This window comes from Mangifera indica, chromosome 3 (genome assembly GCF_011075055.1).
Source record: "Mangifera indica cultivar Alphonso chromosome 3, CATAS_Mindica_2.1, whole genome shotgun sequence".
In the NCBI taxonomy this organism is placed as follows: domain Eukaryota; kingdom Viridiplantae; phylum Streptophyta; class Magnoliopsida; order Sapindales; family Anacardiaceae; genus Mangifera; species Mangifera indica.
In genome coordinates this window covers 3,793,006-3,807,408 of record NC_058139.1, presented here as the reverse complement: position 1 = coordinate 3,807,408, position 14,403 = coordinate 3,793,006, and the positions used below count along the sequence as shown (strand labels likewise).

The window sequence follows — 14,403 nt, the reverse complement described above, 5'->3', positions numbered from 1 at the left end:
TATGGAAGAGAATAAAGCAAAGAAAAGTACTAGCCATTAAGAGACCCACAACACAAAGGCAAAATAAGTTTCAGAAAGAAGGAATTTCCTTGTCATAATGGCATTGTGCCTTTAGAATTCTTTCTTTCTTTCTTTTTTTATCAAACCCACCACCAAATCCAAATTTTATTAACTAATATCACTTCAACTCAAAGATAATTTATGAATCAGGAAATACTTGGTTTGGTTGTTCTCATCTTGCTATTTTCAACAGTTTTTGGCCTTCACTTGTATGTTGCCCCACCCCCATTTCAATGTTTTCAATTCAACTCTCTCATCTAATTCCAAACCAACCCTTAATTATGACTTGAGCAAAATCAACAATTTATGGAGAAGATTACCAACAATCCGAATATGATATCACAAGAAAGCCACAGATTCTCCATTGCCCCTCTGTTTAAAGGATGACAATATATACAATGATTTCTCCTCTGTTTTCAGAGTCTCTTTCTTGCTGTTGACTCCCACTTTCCAAGCCCGAAAGAGGCTGCCTGCCTTACCCAATTTTGCTATTATTATTATTTTTCCCTTTAAGTTGTGGCATTTGAAAGTCAAATTTAGGAAAAATCAAAATAAAAAGAAGTCTTAATGGGATTTTTGACAATATAATCAATGTAAACTTGTCCTAAGCCATCAACAAAAACATTCAAAGCTCCTCAGCAGTCGACTCTTTCCGAAATCCAACCAGTTCAATTATTAGCTGTCCAACCTGCCCTAATTTTTTGGCTACGCAATTGCTGATTGAGTAAACATTATTTCATTCTCTTCAGCAAGAAGTTAGCCGTGCAAAAGAGGTCCACAATTACCCATTCATACATCTAATGACTGTTTCGATCAACAAAACCCGTGCAATGCAAGCAATGGTATTCTGTTATGGACTTCCATATTGCAAAATCATTCTAGTAAAAAAAGCAACTATTTGAACTTTCAGTGTAAGAGCATATGTAAAAAGTAATTCACAATTAAATGGCACTAACTCTAATCATCATATTAAATCACAGCATTACAACATCAGTTGGTCTATGATCCTGGCAAATAACTAGTCTACAGTCTAATCCATGGCCTATTCCTCATCGAGACATCTTCCCTCGAATCATAGATCTTCTATATTCTCAAGGGAGGAGAAGTGTACATCAACATTGTTAATTGTTTCTTGATCAATTTCAGTTGTTGTAAACAATTTTGGCAAAGAATAACCTGATTCTTTTCTTGATTCCAAGTCATTCTGCTTGGTTAGCTCCATAGTTTCCTTTGTAGACCCGTCCCCTTCGGTTCCAGATTTACTAGACTTATATAACTGGGATTTTAACTTTGAGTAAGACTTGGGATCCTCTTCACTACGGGCTTTGTTCAGCTTGTCAATAATATCACTTAAAGCTGAAGCCTTCTCGGACCACCAAAATTTTGCCTTTTTTGGACTTTTCTCAAGTTCACTTTCATCATTAAGCCCACCATTATCCTCGTCATTTAACTCGTTGTTTTGTAACTTCTTTAAACCCTGATCAACAATTTGCTCTATCCTCTTTCTAAAGTTCTCACTTTTTGTTGGATTTGATCTTAGCTTCGACTTCAGCCCCAAAATCATCATTTCACTGTCTTCTTCAACAGAAGTAGAATTAGGGTTTGATATAGAGGACTCGTCCTCATTGGTCCCTTCCAGAACAGATTTCGCAGAAAATACCTCCTCCAGCAAACTAACATTCTGCATGTAACGGTCAAAAGATTCATTTTCCACTTCAATATTTCTATCCCGGTATTCCTTTAATTTGGAAAATCTCCATTCATTTATAAGTGCGGCATCCTGAAATACAGTAGCTCATATCAGGAAAATATATTGTTACTCTATTTTAATAGAGTCTTCAGGGATGACAAGAAGAAGGTACCTTTCTGGTCAATGGTTTCCTTGATCGCAGTGGCATTTGGACATTGTTGAATTGAGCAAAATTGTTGGAAAGTTGCCGAAGTGATGCAACTCTAAGTGAGTTCCTGGAGGAAAGCATAGAAATCACCACTGAAAGAACTTCTAAAATTTCTCATAAAAGGAGATTAAACAAATCAACAAATCAGGGTAAGCATGTTGTTTGTAAAGGCCATGCAGACTTTTCAAAGTAAATTAATTATTAAAAGAGAAGTGATATAAAATATTTCAATTCTTCAAATAATTTATTACTCCAATTATCTGGTTTTTGAAATCATCACATTCTGTCAGTTACTGAAGCCTATACTCAAAAGTCAATTTTAGTAAACACAACCTCCCAACTTAGCAAATGTGCAAAGAATTGTATCATTCAGATATTAGCCTTTTATGATACCAGTGTCACTAACATGCAAGAGGGTGTGAGTATTAAGATATGAATCAGAGTGGTCTGCCCAACAGAGATTGAATCAATTTCCCACGTCACGAAAAAACTACGGCTAGTAACTTTTATCTGCTTCACTGTTAAAATGATATTGTACATTGCATAAAGCTATAAAGGCATGATATGCTTCATAGAGACCTCATTGATCTAGGCGAAAACATTTAAAACCATAATCCTAGTCCTCAAGTTTCTAACTTTTAATTGACAACTAGCTACATACCTAGAGTGCTGGCTTTCGTACCAAAGTCCATGCAAAATTGCTAAAATATACTTAGAACTTTTACTGCACAGTTGAAAGATAAAAACACATAAGCATCTCTGATGGTTTATGCTCACAACTTACCCAGCATGAGAGACATCGCTTGACTTTTGCTCAAGTGAAGGGGCGCTTGAAGTTGGTGCCTTGTCTGGAAAAGTTGCATTTGCTTTCAAAACTGAAATTTCCAGAATATATTAGATCACAGAAAATCAATTTCATGATCACAATAGAATGGAAATGAAAAGAAAAAGAAAATGTGATTTGATCTCCTAAAGCAACAGCCAAAAGCACAGTTAAGATTTGCATAATTACCCCTTAATGCTTAACTAATAGCAAGTATGCAAACATGTAGTTTATGAATTTTCATGACTTTCTAAATAGCTATACACTATTTTGCATTTTCAACTCTTTCTCCCAGATTGGAACAGTTTATAAATCAAACAACTAACCTGTTTGAAAAGAAATTCATCTTAAACTCGAATAAATTCTATTCTTCAAAGAACATATCAAAAAATGGTTGAGGAAGCATGGACACCTCCCAGAAGATGTTAACTTTCTTACAATTTAATTCAATGTCATTGCTATGCCATTTATTAATTTACCATGTAGCTTCAGATTATAATTAAAGGAATTCAACAACCAGATCACAGTGCAAGATAAAAGATCTTGTACTTCAAAAAATAAACATGCAAGGAATGCACACCCATATCTTTAGTCACCAAAGGGGTATCCTCCTTCTAAAAACTGAATGGATACCTGAGACTAGCTAAAAGGAAATCAGGGTTTCATGCATGGTCACGTCAAACATCTTCTGATGTGTGTGGCAATGCAGAAGAGAAGATGAGTTATAACATAGTTGTCAAAGGTGAGCTATGAACATTGCCTTGAGTATGGTCAAGGTGACCGGTGGTCCAACACGATCGCCTTTAGCGCCTTTTTAGTGCCTTTGGGGAAGCTTTAGGTGTCGGAAAAGCAAGCTTTATTATCACACAAGACTTTGGTGATGTCTGTGGCAATTTGGAGGAATTTCCGCAAGTTTCAAGGTCAACAAAAATTCTGAAGTTACCAAAAAGGTTGTCGGCAAATTCAAAGGTTGTCGAAGATGTTGTTGATTCTAAATTAATTGCATTTAACTTATAGTTTTTTTTTCCTTTATCAAAGTTTTACACCAACTCCATTAAATGTAGTCACCTACAATCTTTTTATTTACCGATTTTTCTTCTCTTTCACTTAACTGTCTATTCATTTTCTTGTTCACTCACTGTCCCTTTTATTTATTTTTTTTATTGCCTTTGGTCCAAATGCGACAGCTTCAGCTCGCTTTTTTTGCCTAGACAATGAGACCCCACATTGCCTTTAAATGTTTTTTGCTTTTAACACTATGAGTTATGATATATCTGATAAGGAACATCCTCAAAATTTGAGTTGGATTTTCTGCTTATAACCATACTCAGCATATCAATTCAATTCTTTTACTATATGCGAAGTTGATCTCCTCAAATTTTATAATATTCCAAATTCAATGTTACCAGAGGCCAAAAAGTCTAATGGCAGCGCCTGGCTCTCATTACTCATTAGTCTTAATACCACATGGGAGCATAAAATATTATTAGCAAGCAAAATATCAAATATATAAACAGGAAAAGAAATTGTAACGTTATGAATCTAGGAGAAATATAGAATACCATGAATATGACATGGATTTTGTGCTTTTGAACAGCAACTCTTGCATGACTGGTAGGGACACCTGCAATGGGGAATTCCATTCATTAACAGACAAATCAGCTCACTATATTATCAACTATCAATTAATATGTCATCAATAGTGGCTGCTGGAGTATCAATCAACCAAGCTAATATCGAAATGCACAATTCCATTAAGAGAATCACATGCGTCATTTTCAGTCAGATTTACAAATGGACCACATTAAAATGTTCCAGCTTAGGCTTTCCAAAGTAAACATTACTGTAGGTTATCACATTAAATAACAAAAAGAACAACCATGCAAAAGAACCAGTGTTGCCATGAATAAATAAATTAACACGCTGTCTCATTAAATGGTAGTTTTTGTGAGCTGGCATAATGCATTCTATACAACAAGGATTGACAGTTACTCTTATCATCTCATTCAAAGTTAAAATGGCCAACACAAGGAATTTATCCTTTTTACTGCAGATTGGTTATTATAACAAGCATCCAATGAAATGCATTGACAGTTTAAAAAAACAAGGTTAACCTGTTGCCTAACTCATAAAGATGAGGAAAGATATAAACAACTTCTGATTAACTTAAGGGTGAAGCATAGTGCCATAGTTTTCAACATCTCGAGAGAATTACTACTAAGTGAAAAAAAAAATGGAAATCATAAGAATCAAAAGCCAAAGGAAAGAGAAAGAAAAATTCAAATGGTTCAAAGACCTTCTTCCATGAACAAGACTACACGTTTAGGAAGTTACAATGACAAAAAGCTCTCCAATTCCCATTCTTTCTTCATGCTAAAGTACTGACTAAAGCATCCTAACCAACCCTTATCAAACAGGATAAGCCAAAAGGATCAAAATTCTATAATAGGAATTAAAACATTACAGAAGCATTTGTATTTGGTAACATCTATAGCAAGATCAAGTAGAAGGTTATATTCATGGCATCAACACCACCTAAGTCAAACAGATCAAAGAAAGCCGTATGAATAAATTTATGTTATTTTAGAGCACTAAACAGGTCATGTTGAGCTGAAAAAAGGTAATTCAATCTCAGTAATTTCATTAGTTACTCAAGATGAACTCAAGTTGTGAGATGTAAACCCAAACTTTTATTGAACGGTTAAAGCAAAATCAACTCGAGCTCAATCAGAGTTGTGAGATGTAAGCTTAAAATTGACAAACAAGTTGCATTGGTGAGTCAATTTATAAGACAAGCTGAGTTTTAGCAAGCTTGCAAATAAAAGGAAGCAAACACAAGCTGAAATAGAGCAACTCAGGTTATTTCAAAAACCTAACACTCGTTCGTATGCCTAGTCCAGTTTTAGATTTCACTGATTGTACAATTAAAGTTCACCTATGTGAGTCGATGCCTTCTGATTATGAATTTTTTATCCTAATATTGCAATTTCTCCAAATTCTGGTTATTCTAGATTTTTATTGTCAAGAATTTTCAATTTACTACCAACTGATTTCAACTTAATGCTAACTTTTTTTTGTTTTAGAGATTAATTTTGACCAAATTTAGGATATACCTCCAAAATTACAAACAAACACCACCACCACTCGACCAAAAATGAAAGAAATTATTAAAACAGCTCGCAAAGAACATAATATCGTTACCTAGAGCGAGCAACGTTGCCGCACTGAATACACTTGGGCTTATTGAGGCCGCGGAGGGTTTTGGGCGGCGTGTCGCGATGCAAAGTGGCGGCGGTTGTGGTGTGAGTATCGGAGGTGTTGTTACTTAGGGCCGGCGAAGAGGCCGCCATTTACGTTGAGTTTTTTGCTCTACTTTCCCCCGCTTCAATTTGTTTGCCCACCGATTTAAAATATCAAAGTGAAGTGGTGCAGTTTAATTTTTTTCGCGTGTTTTTTTTTTTTTTTTTTCCTTTTTAAAGAAAACAAAATTAAGAGGAAACTGAGAGAGAGGAACGAATCGGGAGATAACAGTACAAAGAATACAATGCTCTATTTTGTTGCGGTGTTTATTTTAGGCCGGGTCAAAATAGTGGATATTCGGGCTATTTGTGACGAATTTCCTGATGGGCTTGGGTCAAATTTCAAATTGGGAAAAAGGGTATAACAATGGAGAAAAGAGGTCTAATAAAAAACTGTGACTAAGTTAAGTGCAAATTAAACCCTAATTAAACTTAATTAAGAATGATTATCTTTTGATATTAACGAGTTTTAAAGAGAACTTTTTAAAATATATTTAAATAATCAATTTGATAAGGGTAAAAATCACTTCTTGAAATATACTCAATGGTAAGTTATGAATACAAGAAGAAAAAAAAAAAAAAAAACCTCTGATTTTTTCATTTTTATTGTCACATTTTTTTGCATTCTTCCTTGTCAATTTGACTCTTTCTATAGCATCTTTTTAGATTATTTCTATTAATAACAACCCTTTTTTTTTTATAGATTATACGGATATATTGAAAACCCTTATTCAATATTTGCTTCACCTTTATTTTTAATTCCCTAATTCTCTTTTAACTTGGGCTTTTGTTTCCTTTTGAGAAATATGTTTTGTATAGAGTATTCTCTTCGGCCAAACCTGCATGCTCACTGCTTTGTAAAGTTTGAGATGTATAGGTTAGACATAATTCTTTTGAGAGAAGATGATATAGTTTTTGCCTTGGTGCAAGCTTTGTCTGGTTTTTGATGCATTGGCTGCCCCTCCCATAAGGAATGGTGAGTTTAAGTTGTTCATAAGATCTCTTTTGGAGGTCTCTTTGTTTCTTGTTAATATTCATATTTATTTACCAAAAAAACCTGAGCTTCTAAATTTTTTTAATCCAAAATTTCATCTAAAGTTTGGTTAAAATGGAAAATAAATTAGCAATAAAGATGGTTGTTAGTTAATAAATTTTGATTATTAGTTTTAATAAGGTATGATTCATGTAAAAAAAATTGTTTATTTAATTAAAAAATAATATTTTTTTTTGTTCAGTAAGAAGTTTGGGTATGAAAATCTCAGTAGGCACGACTATGTTTATCCACTATTCATCATATTAGTCACTGTGTATCAGACTTAGTTACGCTTCATCACAAATTTAGGAGTTGAGCATTTTCCATAAATAATATATTTCTTAATTATATTTGTATAATACATAAAACTTTATTAAAATTATTTACTATTATTAAAAATATATTAATTTAATTAATCCTTCTTAATCCAGCGCAGCCATGAGAAATTATCTGTTCAGTCATCTATGTCAAACAAATTGATTCTCCATAAATTCCACTATTTTTTTATCAAAACATCAAAAGCACAAAATCATTAGAAGTACACCAAAAACATTATAGATAGCAAATTGTGTACAATTTGCTTGGTTGGCTTGTCATTCAGCCAAGTTAGAGCAGTCACCACTCCACTGTCTTGCCATCGTGTGCCAAGCAAGATTAGACCCTAGTGTCCTTGCCTTTGTGTCATCAATGAATTATTGCACTATTCGTGCCACCACTTCTCCATTGGTGCAGTTTACTATTTTGAGAGTTTATGATGTGAATGTGGTTGTCCTCCGTAGGTCAATTGACTAATCCAAAACAAGTAAACATGTGAGTATATGTTATTGACATAATGAAGTAAAATTTAGAATATAGAATGAGAGATAGAAACGGAGTAAAAGGAGTAGATAAGATTTAGACACATATTTTGGAAGATGATAAAATTTCATTGAAGTCTAATTGTCATAAAATGGAGTGGAATTTAGGATAGGGGAGTAGATAAGATTAAAAGATGTATAGAGTAAAGTAAAATAAGTAATCTTTTATATATTTTACAAATGTGACCAAGATTTAAATTTAAAATTTTTCTCTAAAGGCCAAAAGACTTATTCTCACCGAAGGTATAATGAAATCTCGAACTCTCATCCTTTAATTTTTAAAAACCTAAACACCTATTTATAAATTGAAATCTGTTAAATTTTTTAGTTATAATTAAAGGTAAAATCGTTATTTAATAATATTATTTAAAAAATAAAAATTTATATCATTTTACCTCCTTAATTTAAAAAACCTAACAATTTTTTCTCAAAATTAAGTTTTCAAAAGTGACATTTTCTCTCTATCTAGGGTTTTTGAATTTCACTGGCGAATTTTCGGCTAACAATAGTCGATCTCTCTCCCTCCCAGTGTCGTCTCTCCTTTCAGTGCTCAATATCCAACTAACGACATCTGGATTTGATAAAATCTATATGAAGAGTCGAAACTCTTCATCTGGACAATGATGGTTCAGATAAAAAGTTTTGACTCTTCATCTAGATTTTGTTTAGATTTTCTTGAATCTAGATATTGTTGATCGGATATTAAGCATCAGAGGAAGATATGACATCGAAAAGAAGAGAGATCAATGATCGTTGGCCAGAAATTTGTTGAGAAAATTTGAAAATCCTAGATAGGGAGAAATGACCCTTTTCAAAATTTAATTTTAAGATAAATTGTTAATTTTTCAAATTAAAGGGTAGAATGATATAAATCTTAAATATTATTATTAAATAACGATTTTATTTTTAATTTTAACGAAAAATTTTAACAAATTTTAATTTATAAGTAAGTATTTAAATTTTTGAAAGTTAAAAATTTAAAATTTAAAATTTCACTATACGCTAGATGGGAATAAGTCTTTTGTCCTTCTCGAAAATTTCTAATGTTACGTGAATTTTATTGAACCTTCTTTTCTTTATTTTTTTTACCCAAGGTCTATGAAAATTATAAAAAACAAAAAGGGTTAGATCGTCAAGATCTGATTTATGTTGGACTTCTGAGGAAATCCATTTGGTGGCCCCTCTAGATATTTGTTTTAAAGGGACTTGTCTCTTATGATTGATTGGCCGGTCCCATTACGAAGACTGCAAATTTTCATCCCATAATCATGCTGACATAGACGCTCAAACGCAATGTTGGAACTAATTTGGGCCAAATGACTATTTTCCAATTTGGCCCCAAGGTTTGGTGACATTTCAAATTGCCATGTTTTAAATTTGATTTTCTTTTTCGTCACCAACTTTTGTCAATGAATTATATCACATAAAACAGTAAAAAGATCATTTTAACAAAAACCAAAAAATATCAAAAATATTTAAAAAATTCAATTTCTTACTATGATATTCTTCTTTCTTTTTTTTATCATTCACTCATTTTCTCATAAGTGTTTCTTCTTTTTTTAGCTAATTTTTTTCTTTTCAATAAATATAAATTTATCTTTTTCTAACTTACCTTTTTTTTAAATAAATATTAATATTTGTCTTGTTTTTTCTTTCTCTCACTCATTTTAACGTTACCATCTCTTCCCTCTCATTGTTTCACTTATTTCTTTTTAATGTTAGTCTATCTTTCCTTCATTCTCCCGTTAATTTTTTCAATTCATGTAAATTTTGGGTTATTTAGAGATTTTTTTCAGATTTAAAAAATGAAAAAATGGTGGTGAAAATAACGGGAAGAGAAGGATAATCAATAATGAAGAAAATTGAAAAAAAAAAAGGGATAGTCAATGGTGATAATGTTTATGAAGATAATGGGTGGAGAAAGACGATAAGAGGTGGGTGACTATAATATTATTAGTGTGGATAAATTGAGTAGAAAGAAGATAACTGACAATTGGTAATAAAAAAAACTAAAGATAATGAGAGCATAATAAATAAAAAATAACAAAAAAATATTTTTTAGCAAAAAATAATGTATCATAATTATAATAATTGATGATAAATTAAATATTATTGAAAGATAAATTAATCGATTAAATTTTTAAATTTTTTATATAAGTCTTTTTACAATTTTAATAAAATTTAAAAAATATATTGATAATTAAAATTTGTATTAATGGTGAGGATATTTTTATAATTTGATGTAATAGTAATTTACACTGAAAACCAAACCTAATTCACTAATAAAACAGGTGAGAAATTAAACTTTTTAAATTTAAAGGGTTGGAATAGTCTTTCACGAAATCTTGGATGGGAATTAGTGATTTGGCCACTAAATTATTGTGCTTGATTGGCTTGCTAGTCTAAAAAGGAAACTTCACTTGGAAAATGGGTATTAAAAGTGACATTTTTTTTTTTGTAAATAGTGAAAAATAATCCATTTGTGCTTAAAATATTGTACACACATGAAACATGATTGTTTAAATAATTACATAAATGCCGGGTCAACTCGGTCATTTGTTATTGATGTCACTTCAACAATAACTCATGGAAATAGAGAGAAACGAGCAAGTGATTTGCCACGCGGATTCACATATTCTTTATAAATAAATTATTTAGCATGGCATAATTAATTGTTACATGATTAATATAATTTAAATGAATCATTTAATTATGAATTAAATTATTAGATTTGATGACCTTTTTTTTTATTTTTTACCCAAAAATTAATATATTAGAGAATTTTTGAATATTTTGACCCAATTATTTAATTTTTATATTATTGGTAAAAAAACTCACAATTTTATTTTCATTATATTAAATCCACAGATTACTTTTCCTCCACATAAAATAAAGTCTTTACGTTTTAAATTTGCTATAAAATGTCTTATAGAATCCCACTTGTGTGGATGTTTTCATTAACTTTTCGGGCATTATTAATTTAAAAATAAAGTATTTTTAAGATTATTGTGTATAAATTATTATTATATTTAATAATATTTAGTAAAAATATATAAATATAAATAATTATTATGTTTAATTAGAGGTACTAAAAAATATTAATATATTATTTTATTTAAATATTTTTAAATATAATTTTTAAAAAATATTTTTTATATTAATTGAAAATAAAATTATTTTTGTTTTAAAAATTAATAAATAAATTAATATTATTTAAAAAAATATTTTAATATCTAAAATAAAATAACACCATATCATCATCAATAATAAAATATTATTAAATTATTTTATTATTTTTAAACTAAATAAAATAATATAAATAATAAAAAATAAAATATCAAACTAATTTTTAATACCACACAATCATACGCACCCTTATTATCTTCATCGCCTGGGAAACCGCTTATAAATATAACATATCCACTTTCTGTGGCCATCCTTAAAAGCCGCCGGTACCCGGTCTTTCCGATGCCCACTTGCCGCGTTACATTTAACTCAAATGGTCCCACTCCCACCCACTTGCCGACGGCAAAATCTTATTTTGTCCCTTCAATTAACTGAAATACATTTTAGTTTTATAAATTCCTTTTATTAATTTTTGGTCCCTATAAATTGAGGATTGATTCAAATTTAATCAACTCAAATTCAAATTTATATTCAGTATAAATAATTCAAACTTGAGCTAAAAATCAATTCGGTTTGAGTTTGAAAGCTCACCATAATTGTTGTAACATAATTTTTATTTTCTAACTATTCTTTTTATTTTTCATCTATTATAACCCTTATTTTTTTTACTTATTCTTGGATTATTTTTTTCTTTTTTAATAATTTTTCCTTGATAATAAATCTTTTTTTTAATATTACTGTTTATCAACTGATCAAAAATGAATTTAAACTCAAGTTGGTTAATTTGAATTAGAGTTGAATTCAAATTTGATATAGTTAGAACCTATTTATATTGTGAAGAACAAAATACAGGGGGTACAGTGTTTTGATTAAAACTTAGGGACCAAAGGGGAGTTAATATACTTGATGATGAAGTCCTAGATTTACACTGTGGTCCATTTGCAGCCGACTTCGCACCGTCTAACGCGTGCATGCGTAAATGTCTGCATCATACAGTGGTCTGACGGCCCACAGCTGACGAAAAATAGATGATGCCTTCGTATGAATCATATCAGGGTGGCTTGGTGTAAAAGTTTACTTTTCAAAGTATTCCAACGTTCATTTGTATTCTTAAAATGACGACAAACACTGTTCCGTAATGATTTTTTCTCCCCTCCACACAGATATGGGTCAGATTTTATTTTTTAAAAAATGCAAGATTGGGTTCCAAATGGTAGTTTCTTGAGAAAGAGGGAAAATTTGTATTAAACAAATAATATTTTATATTTTATGCGACAAAAAAGGTTGACTGACAATTTCCCATTGGAACTTTGATGGATGAATAATTTTCCACTTCAAGCACAAGTACATTTGTCAATTTGTCATCGACTTAAGTTAAAAAGTCCATTAATTTCTTCTAAAAATCATTGCATTCTCCCGTCTTCTTTCTTTCTTCTCCCTTCCTTAAAGTTGGGTTCAATTTTCAAAATCAAATCTCTTTTTAAAAATTTTCATCTAATGAAACATAATACTTCTTCTTGGCGCGCATTCAAGCAATACTTCTCCCTAATCAAATCAAAACATTATCAACCTTGCTCCATCAAACTAGAATGTGCACAAGTTGATAAATCAACAAGAAAGATCACTAAATTTAGTGTGAACCCACTTCTTTCTTCTTCACCCATCTTTTGAAGAGTAAACAAAAACCGAATAGATAAATAGTGAGTCTACTTTCCAATCCACAAGTTTGAATCTTCTAAACAAGTTGAAAGAGAACTAATGAATGTGCAATCATATTTGGTCTCATAACTGAAAAAGCCTCTTTGTACTTACTATTTTAAACCATCCAAAAATTAAGGAATTTCTTCTAACATAATCTACTTTACCATCCAAACTACAGAAACATTTTCATGACATTACTAATACATCCCACAATTAAGTAAATCTTAACCAAAGACAAGTGGTAATCTTTGTAAGAAATTTCATCAAATAAGCCGTGAGTGACGTTTGTTTTTTGGTGAACATGGTTTGCTATGGTTAGCTGACCAATTTTGAAAAGAGATATGGTTTTGAAGAGGGAAGATAGAAAAAAAAAACGAAAAGTAAATACAAAGAAGGAAAGACAATGAGTTTGAGAGAAAATTAAAGAGATTTAGATTAAATGACATTTATACTCTTTCACGTAATAATTTTTATTTACTAAAGTTGATGATACAAATAAAAATAAAAACTTCAAATTTAAATAATAAAAAGTTACCATTTCATCAAAGTTCTGGTGAAAATTAATCATTCAATCGATTAAAAAAAAAACATGAAATTTATATCTAATAACCTATTACAAAAGTTTTTAGTTATATATGCATAGATGAAATTTGTCTGGTTCATTTATCATAAAAGTATAATAATATTAGTAGAGACAACTAAAAAAAAAACTGATGGTCTTCTATGGTGGCTGTTTAGGGCTCAACCATTGGTAAATGAGGTGGCTGGTACAACTTTGTATGAATGGTCAAATTTCAAGAAGCAGCAGTTTGGTTTTACTGTTTAAGTCAATTATAATAATAGTCTTTGTCAATAATTGGACAGTGGCATATCTTTAGCAACTAATATTACACTCGTACAATTTAAATTTAATTGTTTATCTTGATGGAATCTTAAGAGCAAAGAGCGAAATTTGATACCTCTACTTGATCATTTTGTTTGCTTCTGTTGATTGACAAGTAATTTGTACTTGTCATCATTCCACGTTTCCATAATTTATACGTCCAAGGATTTATTCTTATTTAAAATATAATACAGTGTCAAACTCACACATATTAATTTTTAATTATAATTAAGGATAAATTATTTTTTTAATAATAATATTAAAAATATATAATTTATTAATTTTTATTCTAAAATTTAAAAAATTAACAATTTCATATATATTTATAATTTTTTAGTTTTAAAAAGTTATATTTTCTCTCTCTCAAATATCTCAAATATATAAGGTTTTTATCTTTTTCTATTTTAATTACCCCCAAAACTTTTAAAAACTTTTTCCACCCCCTTGAACTTTAGTTTCCAGCTTCCTATTCCAATGTTCTCTTTGTTGGTCTCCAACCTCCTCCTTTGCCTGAGCTGAATCAATAAGAATGGTTTGTGAAATGGAAACAATGGCTATGGGTTTCCATGTTCCATCGTTGTAGGAGAAATTGTGGGAAATCATGTGAGAAATTGTCAATGAAGGGTGGGTCATTGTTGATGCATCATTTCCATAAAGAAATAAAGTCTTTATCTGATCGGTTGATTGATTTGTGTATCACACATATTCATCTTCGTGTCAATG

At 30.6% G+C, this 14,403-nt stretch overlaps 1 protein-coding gene across 1 annotated transcript; it reads right to left on the bottom strand.

Annotated features, from left to right (window-relative positions):
• Positions 1-1,006: 1,006 nt before the first annotated feature.
• Positions 1,007-6,317, bottom strand: LOC123212465. Its single transcript, XM_044631620.1, has 5 exons — positions 5,983-6,317; positions 4,344-4,405; positions 2,743-2,833; positions 1,923-2,025; positions 1,007-1,840 (listed from the first exon to the last, which is right to left on the bottom strand). The coding sequence occupies exons 1-5, from the start codon at positions 6,129-6,131 to the stop codon at positions 1,133-1,135; spliced, it is 1,113 nt and encodes a 370-aa protein (XP_044487555.1). The 5' UTR covers positions 6,132-6,317; the 3' UTR covers positions 1,007-1,132.
• Positions 6,318-14,403: the final 8,086 nt, after the last annotated feature.

Bases quoted from the DNA above. Each gene is read 5' to 3' on its own strand.
- LOC123212465 (XM_044631620.1), bottom strand. From the start codon at position 6,131: ATGGCGGCCTCTTCGCCGGCCCTAAGTAACAACACCTCCGATACTCAC. The intron at 2,834-4,343 runs GTATTCTATATT...TGGAAATTTCAG, and splicing joins AAATCCATGTCATATTCATG to TTTTGAAAGCAAATGCAACT. The intron at 1,841-1,922 runs GTACCTTCTTCT...ACTGTATTTCAG, and splicing joins GGAAACCATTGACCAGAAAG to GATGCCGCACTTATAAATGA.